General features: G+C 45.5%; 1 protein-coding gene across 1 annotated transcript in view; it reads left to right on the top strand.

The window, feature by feature from the left end:
- The first annotated feature begins 7,455 nt into the window (after positions 1 to 7,455).
- The window catches only part of LOC133417772 (1-phosphatidylinositol 4,5-bisphosphate phosphodiesterase delta-3-A-like), a 93,424-nt gene continuing 88,332 nt past the window's right edge, over positions 7,456 to 12,547 (top strand). The window contains exon 1 of the mRNA XM_061705872.1: positions 7,456 to 7,726. Coding sequence (XP_061561856.1) covers positions 7,636 to 7,726 — 91 coding nt within the window. The 5' untranslated portion in view covers positions 7,456 to 7,635. The remainder of the gene's footprint in view (positions 7,727 to 12,547) is intronic.

Raw genomic sequence — 12,547 nt, 5'->3', positions numbered from 1 at the left:
AAGGGGAGACCTGCTGACCATCAAGGAGGCTACTCCGGACTTTCTGTCACCAACTTTCGAAAATCCGCTCAGTTTTTTCCCCGAGTTACTCACCGGAGCGGCGTCCGCGGTTTTCGGCGCATGGATGCGGAAGCAACGCCACAGAGGAAAACGAGCCGGCATTCAGGTGAAACGCCGCAAGAGAGGACACAGATTGGCGTTCCCGTCGATCCACCTCGCGAATGTACGCTCCCTACCCAACAAAATGGACGAGCTTCATCTTCTGTTAAAGACCAGTAAAGACTTCGGACGTTCCGCGGCCATGTGCTTCACGGAGACCTGGCTTTGCGACGCTGTACCCGATGGCGCCGTCACGCTTCCCGGCTTCAACATTCATCGAGCGGACCGCGACAGGGAATCATCGGGAAAAACGAAGGGCGGCGGGATATGCCTCCATATCAACGAAAAATGGTGTACGGACGTTACGGTGCTCAGCACACACTGCAGCCCGCATTTGGAGTCGCTGTTTCTGAACTGTAAACCATTTTACTCGCCACGTGAGTTTGCATCGTTTATACTGGCTGGAGTCTATATCAAACCGCAAGCTAACACGAGCGCCGCATTGCTAACGCTCGCCGAACAGGTCAACGAAATTGAAAAAAAAAAAACCTGACTCACCCCTCATTATTCTCGGGGACTTTAACAAAGCTAAACTCAACCACGAACTCCCTAAATACAAGCAGCACATCGACTGTCCTACCAGGGAAAATAATACTTTAGACCACTGCTACACTACGGTAAAAAACGCATACCGTGCTATACCTCGTGCAGCCCTGGGCTCGTCTGATCACTGCTTAATTCACTTAATACCGACGTACAAGCAAGAACTTAAATGTGCGAAGCCTACAGTGAAAACAGTCAAAAAGTGGACCAATGAAGCAAAGATGGAACTTCAAAGCTGTTTAGACTGCACAGACTGGAGTGTCTTTGAAAATTCAGCTGGCAGCCTGGATGAATATACGGACACTGTCACATCCTATATCAATTTCTGTGAAGAGGTTTGTGTACCAACAAAATCATTTCGGACATTCAACAACAACAAGCCGTGGTTCACTGCTAAACTTAAGCAGCTTCGCCAAGCTAAGGAAGATGCATATCAGAGCGGGGACAGGGCCCTGTATAATCGAGCTAGAAACCAGCTTACTAAAGAAATTAACATTGCAAAGAGGATCTATGCAGCAAAGTTGGAAAAACAGTTTAGCGCGAACGACTCGAAATCAGTCTGGCGTGCATTCCAATCGCTGACTAATTACAAGCGACGATCCCCCCAAGCTGAGAACAATAGCACACTAGCCAACGACTTGAATACCTTCTATTGCAGATTTGAAAAGGACAGTTTCACTCCACACACCCACCCGGCCGCACCCGCGACCACAACCACACCTCTGACTTCTGCGTTAACCATCCATGAACAGGATGTGAGACGCATCTTCAAACAACAGAAGATTAACAAAGCAACAGGACCGGACCATGTGTCCCCATCCTGCCTCAAAGTCTGCGCGGACCAGCTCGCTCCAGTCTTCACTCAGATCTTTAACAGATCTTTGGAAATGTGCGAAGTTCCATCCTGCTTCAAACGCTCCACCATCATTCCAGTCCCCAAGAAACCTGCAATCTCTGGTCTGAATGACTACAGGCCTGTCGCTTTGACATCTGTGGTCATGAAGTCCTTTGAACGTCTCGTGCTGGACCACCTCAAGAGTGTCACAGGTCCCCTGCTGGACCCCCTGCAGTTTGCCTACCAAGCGAACAGGTCTGCGGATGATGCAGTCAACATGGGACTGCACTTCATCCTAGAACACCTCGACAGTGCAGGGACCTACGCGAGGATCCTGTTCGTGGACTTCAGCTCAGCGTTCAACACCATCATCCCTGAACTCCTTTCAACCAAGCTTCTCCAGCTCAGCGTCTCACCTGCCATCTGCCAGTGGATTTACAGCTTTCTGACGGGCAGGACACAGCAGGTCAGGCTGGGGGAGGCCACCTCATCCACACGCAGCATCAGCACTGGGGCGCCCCAAGGTTGAGTCCTCTCTCCGCTGCTCTTCTCTCTCTACACGAACGACTGCACCTCAGCGAACCCGACTGTCAAGCTCCTGAAGTTTGCAGATGACACCACTGTCATCGGCCTCATCAAGGACGGTGACGAGTCTGCATATCGACAGGAAGCGGAGCGGCTGGAGCTGTGGTGCGGGCGACACAACCTGGAGCTGAACACGCTCAAGACGGTAGAGATGATCGTGGACTTCAGGAGGCATCCTTCGCCACAGCTGCCCCTCACGTTGTCCAGCTGCCTTGTGTCAACCGTCGAGACCTTCAAGTTCCTGGGAATTACAATCTCTCAGGACCTGAAGTGGGCGAACAACATCAACTCCGTCCTCAAAAAGGCCCAGCAGAGGATGTACTTCCTGCGGCTTCTGAGAAAGCACGGCCTGCCACCGGAGCTGCTGAGACAGTTCTACACAGCGGTCATCGAATCGGTCCTGTGTTCTTCCATCACAGTCTGGTTTGGTGCTGCTACAAAAAAGGACAAACTCCGACTGCAACGGACAATCAAAACTGCTGAAAGGATTGTCGGTACCCCCCTACCCACCATTGAGGACTTGCACGCTGCCAGAACTAAGACAAGGGCGTGCAAAATCCTCTCGGACCGTCTGCACCCCGGTCACCGGCTCTTCCAGCTCCTTCCCTCAGGTAGGCGCTACCGATCAACGCAAACTAGAACTAGTAGACATTCCAACAGCTTCTTCCCTCTTGCGATCAACTTCCTAAACACCTAACCTATAATTCCATTACAACAAGCTGGCAATTTTTTGACTAGAGTTCGTTGTCACATTTCTGTGGGGCCAATTATGTATTACTCGTGCACTCACTGTAGTTGTCTCGCCATGCTGCACTATTTGCATATACTGGCCACTCATGCCAGAGTAGCATCTGCTCCATTTGCACACTGATTGAGGAGTATCTGTAACATTTGCACAACCGACACTGTCCCAGATGATCGCACTACTCGTCACTTTAAACCGCATACACTCCTTGAAGTCTCAGCGCCCTTTGCACAATGGTCATTGCACCGGACTATTGCAATATTAGTCGTTCGAACTGCTCTAACTGCTCTAAGTGCTAGAGGACTCTGCATCTTTTTGCACAATTGTTTTTTGTCAATGTCTTTATGTCCCCAAAGTGTTCTGTAAATTGACTGTTTGTTGTACTAGAGCGGCTCCAACTACCGGAGACAAATTCCTTGTGTGTTTGGACATACTTGGCAAATAAAGATGATTCTGATTCTGATTGCCCGTAGGTGTGAATGTGAGTGTGAATGTTTGTCGATATGTGCCCTGCGATTGGCTGGCAACCCGTTCAGGGTGTACCCCGCCTCTTACCCAGTCAGCTGGGCTCGGCGCCAGCATGCTCATGAGGCTGAAAATGGATGGATGGATGGATGGAATAAATACTGTTAATTTAGTGAATAGACACTTGTTATTGTGAGCGCAGCATGATTATTACTGCAGAAATAATAGTGTTTTGGAGGTACCGTCTACGAATGTAAACGTATCGATGAGGATAGAAGTGCACAGTAATACTGTATATGATTTGAAGATGTCATTTTCACAAAAACCTGTGGGAAAACGTACATTGACTAGTAAAGCCAATTGAGAAGGACTCGACCAGTGTGAAAAAGCGAGCTGTTTCGGTTCTCCTGCTTTCACCTCTTCACCCCACATGTACCGTGAACTTTCCTGCAATTGTCATGGCCCTGTGTTTCAAGTTGTTTTTCTTTGTGTTGCAGTGTCTGGGTGAGCGAAGGTGGGCGTGGACATCGGTGACACACCTGTCATGCATTGTAATCATCAGCCTTTTTAGGGGGCACTGTGACAGTGTGTGGGCTTCGGAATATTCACTCGTTTTTGTCCCGTGTTTGCCGCCGTTCTGACCGCTGTCCAAATTTAGGTGTTGAAGTGGGGACACACTTCTAGAGTCGCTTGCCATCCTGGGGTCAGTCGGAGACTTTTCCTCATTTCCCAACGGTTCTGGTGGTAGGGACTACGCAGGGACGTTAAAGAGTATGTTTCGGCATGCTCAGTGTGTGCCCGTAGCAAGATGTCCCATCGTCCTCCAGCTGGTCTTCTTCGTCCACTGCCCATTCCTTCCCGCCCCTAGTCCCACGTCGCCTTGGACTTCATCACAGGCCTTCTGCTGTCCGGAGGGAACTCGGTCATCCTGAGTGTTGTCGACAGATTCTCCAAGATGGCCCATTTCGTTGCTCTGCCGAAGCTGCCGTTCTCCTTTGAGACTGCTAATGTCCTTGTCGACCATGTCTTCCGAGTTCATGGTATTCCTGCTGATCTGGTGTCGGACAGGGGGCCGCAGTTCGTCTCTCGGGTCTGGAGGTTGTTCTGCAAAGCGCTGGGGGCGTCCTCCAGTCGTTCATCCGGTTTCCACCCGCAGACTAACGGCCAGGCTGAGAGGGCGAATCAAGATGTGGAGGCTGCTCTGGGTCCTCGGTATATTGGTCCTTTCGAAATTGACTCTGTTGTTAACCCGGTGGCAGTTAAACTTCAACTCCCTCCCACCATGAAAGTTCACCCTGTATTCCATGTCTCCTTGCTCAAACCGGTTTCCTCCAGCCCTCTGTGTCCTCCAGCGGTGCCTCCTCCTCCTCCGCGGGTGGTTGATGGTGAGCCAGTGTCCACGGTGGGTGAACTATTGGATTCCAGAAGAAGGGGCAGGGGTGTGCAGTATTTGGTCAACTGGGAGGGTTACGGCCCTGAGGAGCATTCCTGGGTTCCCCGCTCTTGGATTCTAGATCCGTCCCTTCTCCGGGCCTTCCACTCTCTCCACCCGCAGAAGCCGGGTGGTCCGCCAGGGGGCGTCCTTTGAGGGGGGGATACTGTCATGGCCCTGTGTTTCAAGTTGTTTTTCTTTGTGTTGCAGTGTCTGGGTGAGCGAAGGTGGGCGTGGACATCGGTGACACACCTGTCATGCATTATAATCATCAGCCTTTTTAAGGGGCACCGTGACAGTGTGTGGGCGTCGGAATATTCACTCGTTTTTGTCCCGTGTTTGCCGCCGTTCTGACTGCTGTCCAAATTTAGGCTCACTACGATTATACCACACGGACCGTTTGTCGTGTCTCCCTGCGTTATCTGTTTTTGATTCTCTCTTGTTGTAAGTTCCTTTTAGTTTCGCATGTTTCACCATCACATGCTCGGCCATTCAATTAAAATTGTTCGGACCTCTGACCTGGAGTCTATTCTTTGGGATCTGCCCTTACGGCATTGCCGATCGTGACAGCAATACTGTGAGTCTTACTGCAATACCGTGAGCTGGCCCATGATATCGCAATATTTTATCGTAGCGTGAGATTAATACACTGATATTACCGAACTGCAAGATACAGTACAGTATTGATATCATTCCATCCCTATGAATTAACTGTATGTGGGTCTTGTTTAGCCAGTTGTGTCATAGTTTTTTTGTTTTTGTTTTTTACTGCTCAGGCTCTATTACAGGTGCACATACATACGTCTTCTGTTTATGACAATATTTTAAGGTTATAAATAGGCTTTACACGATCGGGATTTTTGGGACCGATCAGCAAGTTTAAAAAACCGATCACCGATCCGATCACAAGATGGAGCAATGTGTCTAGTTACATGACTTGTTCATTTATTGTATATACTTGTGTACTGTATTCATCCATCCATCCATTTTCTGTACAGCTTATCCTCACAAGGGTTGCGGGCGTGCTGCGGGCGACTTATGACACGAAAGCCGATCAGCCAATTAGCATAAAATGCTAATTATCGGTTGATACTGATAACACCGATCAGATCAGCGTAAAGTCTAGTTATAAACAGTGTGCATTGAGCTAGTTTGCACAGCAGCCTAAGAATACATTGAGAAGAGGGCACGCTCAGTTATCGCCATACTGTTTTACATTGATTGCTTAGATGTGTTTTCATACAATTATTTCTGTATGTAACTATGACTTTACAACTGCTGCATTAGCATATTTTGTGATAGACTATGGTACATGCTGACTAAAAAACAAATTCAAGTTACATTGCCCCCAAGGAACAGAACTTTTATGATACTCATTAGTCATCTTAACAGAATGTATAATTATCCAAATGTGTCATAAATGCCTAAATAAATCCCAATAAACAATATCTCAATAGTAACTGTATTACTAACCATATCAATCACTATTCAGTGCATTATTACTTTCGGATCAGTGAAAATGACCTGAAAATATTGATTTCATGTATTAGACCAAGCAGCTAAGAGGCTTCATTCAGAAAAACGACTTTTAAATTTGTTGGGGAACTATAATGGGTCTATTTGACCTACAAAATGACAGGATAGTCTGGCTTTGCTTTTTTTTTTTTTTTAAAGAATATAAAATATTTTTTTATAATGTGCCAACATTTTCGATGACTTAACAAGCCAATCAGAAAATGTTGCATGCCAAATAATGTTTTTCATTTTTTTGAATAAACAATCAATTTTAAATCTATTGTTGTATTATTAATAATACAATATTACTATGATTAGTAGTAGCAGTATAACTAATCCGTTTTTTATAACAAAATGACTCCGTGTAGAATAGTAATAAAATGGTAAACACAATCCAAGTACTGTACATTTTGGAGTCGAGCTAGCCAAAAATCAGTCGTGTAGCAAGGCAGGAGTGTCAATTTTATTGTGTGATTCATTGGCTCATCTGATCACTCGACCCGGTCAGACAACTTCAATGTAGAGGCGACCACAGTAATCCAGGATTAGCACTTTATGTGTTTTAGTCGGGAGAGTAAAACTCTTTTAAAAGTGTTTAGGAGAAAAGCAGTCTTCGGCACACTGAAACGCTGGTTTTTGATCACGTGACTTGGAGGCTGCTGGACAATGTTCAACCAATAGATGGATTGGACGGCTAGAGCATAATATCTATCTGTAAACATGCCAAATGACAGTGAAAGACAGTAAGGAATGTCAACAAAGCCACATAATGAGTATTTCCTTGTATAGTTGCAACACTATCTAATTTTACACGAAAGTAATCCGATTATCATTTACCTGATGTCAAGATATTGTAGTTCCCAAACTGGAAATACGTAGAAATGTTTTTTTTTTTTTGGGGGGGGGGTAAAACAAATGGTAATGAATAAAACACGGGTCAACATGATTTTTAGTATCTGAATCGTGTAATTGATCGTGTTTTTTTCCCCTCAGGATAGTCCATTACGGTATTTGATTATTTAGTCTACAATTTAGTAGTAGCAACATTAGTTGAGTAGTCTATCGTTTTAGCTAGGACTTTAAAAATTTTATTTTGAAAGTGACGCCTACAGTGCGTTACTGGCGCTTGACGTTTGCCAAATACTGCAGAAAGGTCCAAGCGATACTGATGGATGAATGAACGGATGCATTTCCCAATCCGTATTTTCGTGACGTCATCAGCGAGAAGGTTGGCTCAATGTATTTCCGACTGCAGCAGAATAAAAAGTATCCGTGTATAGCAAGACACCGTCAACTATACAGCAGTGACTGAAGCGACGCGGACTAAAGAAAGTGAAGCAGCTCCTCCTAAATATTATGCTGGGGAACAGAAGGAAAGCAGCCCCCGTGCGTAAGAACGCCACCGGGACGTCCGATTCCAAGGCCATCGATCCCATAAGGAGTCTCGGTAAGCCTTTGTGTGTGCGCGTGTGTGTCGTTCAACGCAATTAAACTCATGCTGCAGTTCATGTTAATTAATGGTAATTGGTCGTCAGACAGACCAAGAGGGACTGGAATACAGCTCGTCATAGAATAATTCACGTTTAAATGTGGAATTAACAAATACAATACAAATCAAAGTCCGAAGAGAAATTTTTTTTTGCCCCCCCCCCCCCCCCCCCCCCCCCCCCCCCCCCCCCCCCCTACAGATTTCATTTGAACGTTTCCTTGAGTCTCCTGACTCACAATCGAAGGCTTTTCTGGAACCATGACTGGGGGTGCACCCATAAAATGAATTGCAGCACCCCTAAAATTTGATAGATTTTTTTTAAAAATGATGTTCTTTTCAAACCAACTAAAAAAGTGTAAAACCAAAATCCCTGGTTTTAACGTAATATTTTAATAACAACAAAAATAATTATGGAAAATACAGGAACCCCCCATCATTGCCTTAAAAATGGTTTGCTCCTGCGTTGCTAGCCCATTTTCATCTCCCAAAATGAATCCTAGCACCTCCCCGTCCCACATCAACTGCCGACGAAAGGACAATGAATGTTTTCTCGAATTAGGATTCAACTTTAGATGTCTAAAGCTGTCTTCAAACACTCGAGTTACTCTTAATCAAAGTAAAATAGCCTGCAACTCACAGTGATAAAAAATTAGCTAATTCAATTTTGAACTGTTTGACCGACAGATAGATAAATTATGTTGTAATTTAAAATGATGTTCTAATTTAAAATGCTAAAAGAAAATCACTACTTTATTACAGTGTCATGTATTAAAATGGCACAAACACAGCCCTCGCTAGCCCTGTCCATCAAAGTCTGCCGCAATCACATGACGCCACCACCGTACAAAAAGCCTTTAACTTAACAAAAGCTAACACCTGTGTCACGTCATCTTTCCGAACTAATTTTCACAGGTGAGTGATACAGTCAATACAACAATGAGCAAACAAAACCCGTATATATAGGCGGAAAAGAATCTGCACGCACTGACCTCATGCCTTTCTTCTGCAACAAAACATTACAGCGATCTATTTGGACAAAACAAGCCTACTCAAATGTATCTAAACTTAATATAGTCACTCATTATAGTCTAAAAAAAGACGATGTGACAATTGCGCCGCAGAACACGTACTAGTTTAATAGGGAAATGTCCTCATTCTCCGTCACTGATGTCAGCAGGCTCACACAGTTTGGACCTAAATGTGTGTGGGCCAAAATCTGTCTGAAAATCAAATAATTAATCAGAAATCAAGCATAAAATGATGACTGAGTCTATTTTGAGGGATTTTTTGAAAGACTGGAACTATGGAATAAGTGCCAATGTTCTCAGCATTAGAGAGGTCCTTTAAATTATGTTAGCATCAACCACAGAGGCTGGGGCACGGGAACAAAGTCAGCTCCAATGCTCAATCGACTGAAGTGAATACATGATACAGGATAATTGTTTTACAGTCAAATAGCCTGGGGGTGTTAATCCCAAAAACTTTATATATAGGTGTTTTAAAGTTTGGTATCAATCAATGTATTACAATAGTGTGGGGGGTGGGGGGGATTGGTGCACATAAACATTGAATTTCTCGGTTCTACTGTCATGTAGCTTGGTCTATAATTTTCTCAAGGGGAAATCAACTACAGTACACATTAGTGGTCACGACTCTGCATTCTGTCTGCCTCCATGAACACATGTGAGCTATTACAAGTTTCTAAACCTCCTTCAACTCAGACCACTAAAACTGCTCCTCCCATCTTTTCTTACTTTTATTTGATGTCTCTTTTCCTTATTTTAAGGTCCCATTAGGTCATTTAGTTTCAGTGTATGCAGCTCACCATGTCTTTCAATCGTGTGCAAGTTGGGTATTATTTGGCTTGTTGAGGGATGTTGTGATGTTATACTAACCTTAGGGTACAGTATCTTGCATATACAGCATATACTGTACTGTAACATGGGTGGCACGGTGGATGGAACGGTGATGCACACAGGATGATTCACAGTCAAAAACATCTGTTTGAATCTGGCCTTTCTATGTGGAGTTCGGAGTCTGTTAATTGAAGATTCTAAATTTCAATAGACGTGCATGCAATTGGAGTCACTGATGGCTTTGGACAGCGTGGGATCAGTTCCCACTCAGTGACGGTGTGATTGTGAGTGCAAATGGTTGTCCGTGTCTATATGTGCCCTGCGATTGACTGGTGACCAGTTCAGGGTGTAGTCGGCCTTTCACCCAAAGTCAGCTGGGATAGGCTCCAGCACCCCACGACCCTAACCAGGATAAGCGGTGTTGAAAATGGATGGATGGAAGGATGCAATTGTGAATGGTCGCTTCCCTATACAACCCCAATTCCAATTAAGTTGAGATGTTGGGTTAAACATAAATAAAAACAGAATACAATAATTAGCAAATCATGTTCAACCTATATTTAATTGAATACACTACAAAGACAATATATTTAATGTTGAAACTGATAAACTTTATTGTTTTTAGCAAATAATCATTTACTTCGAATTTTATGGTCGCAAACCAATGTCAGTAAATAGAGTTCGGCGCTACATCTGTAAGTGCAACTTGAAGCTCTACTATGCAAAGCAAAAGCCATTTATCAACAACATCCAGAAACGCAGACGGCTTCTCTGGGCCCGAGCTCATCTAAGTTGGACTGATGCAAAGTGGAAAAGGGTTCTATTGTCTGACGAGTCCACATTTCAAATTGTTTTTGGAAATTGTAGACGTTGTGTCCTCCAGGCCAAAGAGGAAAAGAACCATCCGGACTGTTATGGACGCAAAGTTCAAAATCCAGCATGTGTGATGGTATGGGCCTGTGCTAGTGCCAATGGCATGGTTAACCTACACATCTGTGAAGGCACCATTAATGCTGAAAGGTACATACAGGTTTTGGAGAAACATATGCTGCCATCCAAGCAATGTCTTTTTCATGGACGACCCCTGCTTATTTCAGCAAGACAATGCCAAACCACATTGTGCACGTGTTACTACAGCATGGCTTTGTGGTAAAAGCATGGCTTTGTAGTAAAAGAAGGCTACTACACTGGCCTGCCTGCAGTCCAGACGTGTCTCCCATTGAAAATGTGTGGCGCATTATGAAGCGTAAAATACGACAACGGAGACCCCGGACTGTTGAACAGCTGAAGCTGCACATCAAGCAAGAATGGGAAAGAATTGCACCTACAAAACTTCAACAATTCGTGTCCTTAGTTCCCAAACGTTTATTGAATGTTGTTAAAAGAAAAGGTGATGTAACACAGTGGTTAACATGACCCTGTCCCAGCTTTTTTGGAACATGGTGCAGCCATAAAATTCCAAATTAATGATTATTTGCTAAAAACAATGAAGTTTATCAGTTTGAACATTAAATATCTTGTCTTTGTAGTGTATTCAATTAAATATAGGCTGAACATGATTTGCAAATCGTTTTTATTTATGTTTAACACAACGTCCCAACTTAATTGGAATTGGGGTTGGACATGCCCTGCAATTGGCGACCATTCGGGGTGTGGAAAGGAATGCCGTAATGTGACAAGTTTTCTCCTCCCAGTGGGACATGCCCGGAACACCTCACCAGGGAGGCGTCCGAGAGGCATCCGAATCAGATGCCCCAGCCACCTCATCTAGCTCCTCTCGATGTCGAGGAGCAGCGGCTCTACTCTGAGATCCTCCCGGATGACCGAGCTTCTCACTCTATCTCTAAGGGAGAGCCCGGACACCCTGCTGAGGAAACTCATTTCGGCCGCTTGTATCCGGGATGTTGTTCTTTCAATCACGACCCACAGCTCGTGATCATAGGTGAGGGTAGGAACGTAGATCGACCGGTAAATCGAGAGCTTCGCCTTCCGGCTAAGCTCCTTCTTTACCACAACGGATCGATACAAAGTCCGCATCACTGCAGACGCTGCACCGATCTGCCTGTCGAGCTCTCGTTCCATTCTTCCCTCACTCGTGAACAAGACCCCAAGATACTTCAACTCCTCCACTTGGGGCAGGATCTCATCTCCGACCTGGAGAGGGCATGCCACCGTTTTCCGACTGAGGACCATGGTCTCAGATTTGGAGGTGCTGATTCTCATTCCAGCCGCTTCACACTCAGCTGCGAACTGCTCCAGTGAGAGTTGGAGGTCACGGCTTGATGAAACCAACAGAACCACATCCTCTGCAAAAAGCAGAGATGCAATACTGAGGCCACCAAACCGGACCCCCTCTACGCCTCGGCTGCGCCAAGAAATTCTGTCCATAAAAGTTCTGAACAGAATCTGTGACAGAGGGCAGCCATGGTGGAGTCTAACCCTCACCGGAAACGAGTCCGACTTACTACCGTATATCCGGACCAAACTCTGACTCCGGTCGTATAGTCGTATCAGGGGGTTCGGTACCCCATACTCCCAAAGCACCCACCACAGGACACCTCGAGGGACACGGTTGAACGCCTTCTCCAAGTCCACAAAACACATGTAGACTGGTTAGGCGAACTCCCATGCACCCTCGAGGACCCTGCTAAGAGTGTAGAGCTGGTCCACTGTTCCACGGCCAGGACGAAAACCACACTGCTCTTCCTGAATCTGAGATTCAACTTCCCGACAGACCCTCCTCTCCAGCACCCCTGAATAGACCTTACCAGGGAGGCTGAGGAGTGTGATCCCCTGTAGTTGGAACACACCCTCCAGTCCCCCTTCTTAAAAAGGGGGACCACCATCTCAGTCTGCCAATCCAGAGGCACTGTCCCCAATGTCCACGTGATGTTGCAGAAGCGTGTTAACCAGGACACCCCTA

The sequence above is a fragment of the Phycodurus eques genome, chromosome 19, assembly GCF_024500275.1.
Source record: "Phycodurus eques isolate BA_2022a chromosome 19, UOR_Pequ_1.1, whole genome shotgun sequence".
NCBI lineage: Eukaryota > Metazoa > Chordata > Actinopteri > Syngnathiformes > Syngnathidae > Phycodurus > Phycodurus eques.
Note: the sequence above shows the minus strand (reverse complement) of the source record. Positions and strands in the feature narration are given on the sequence as shown.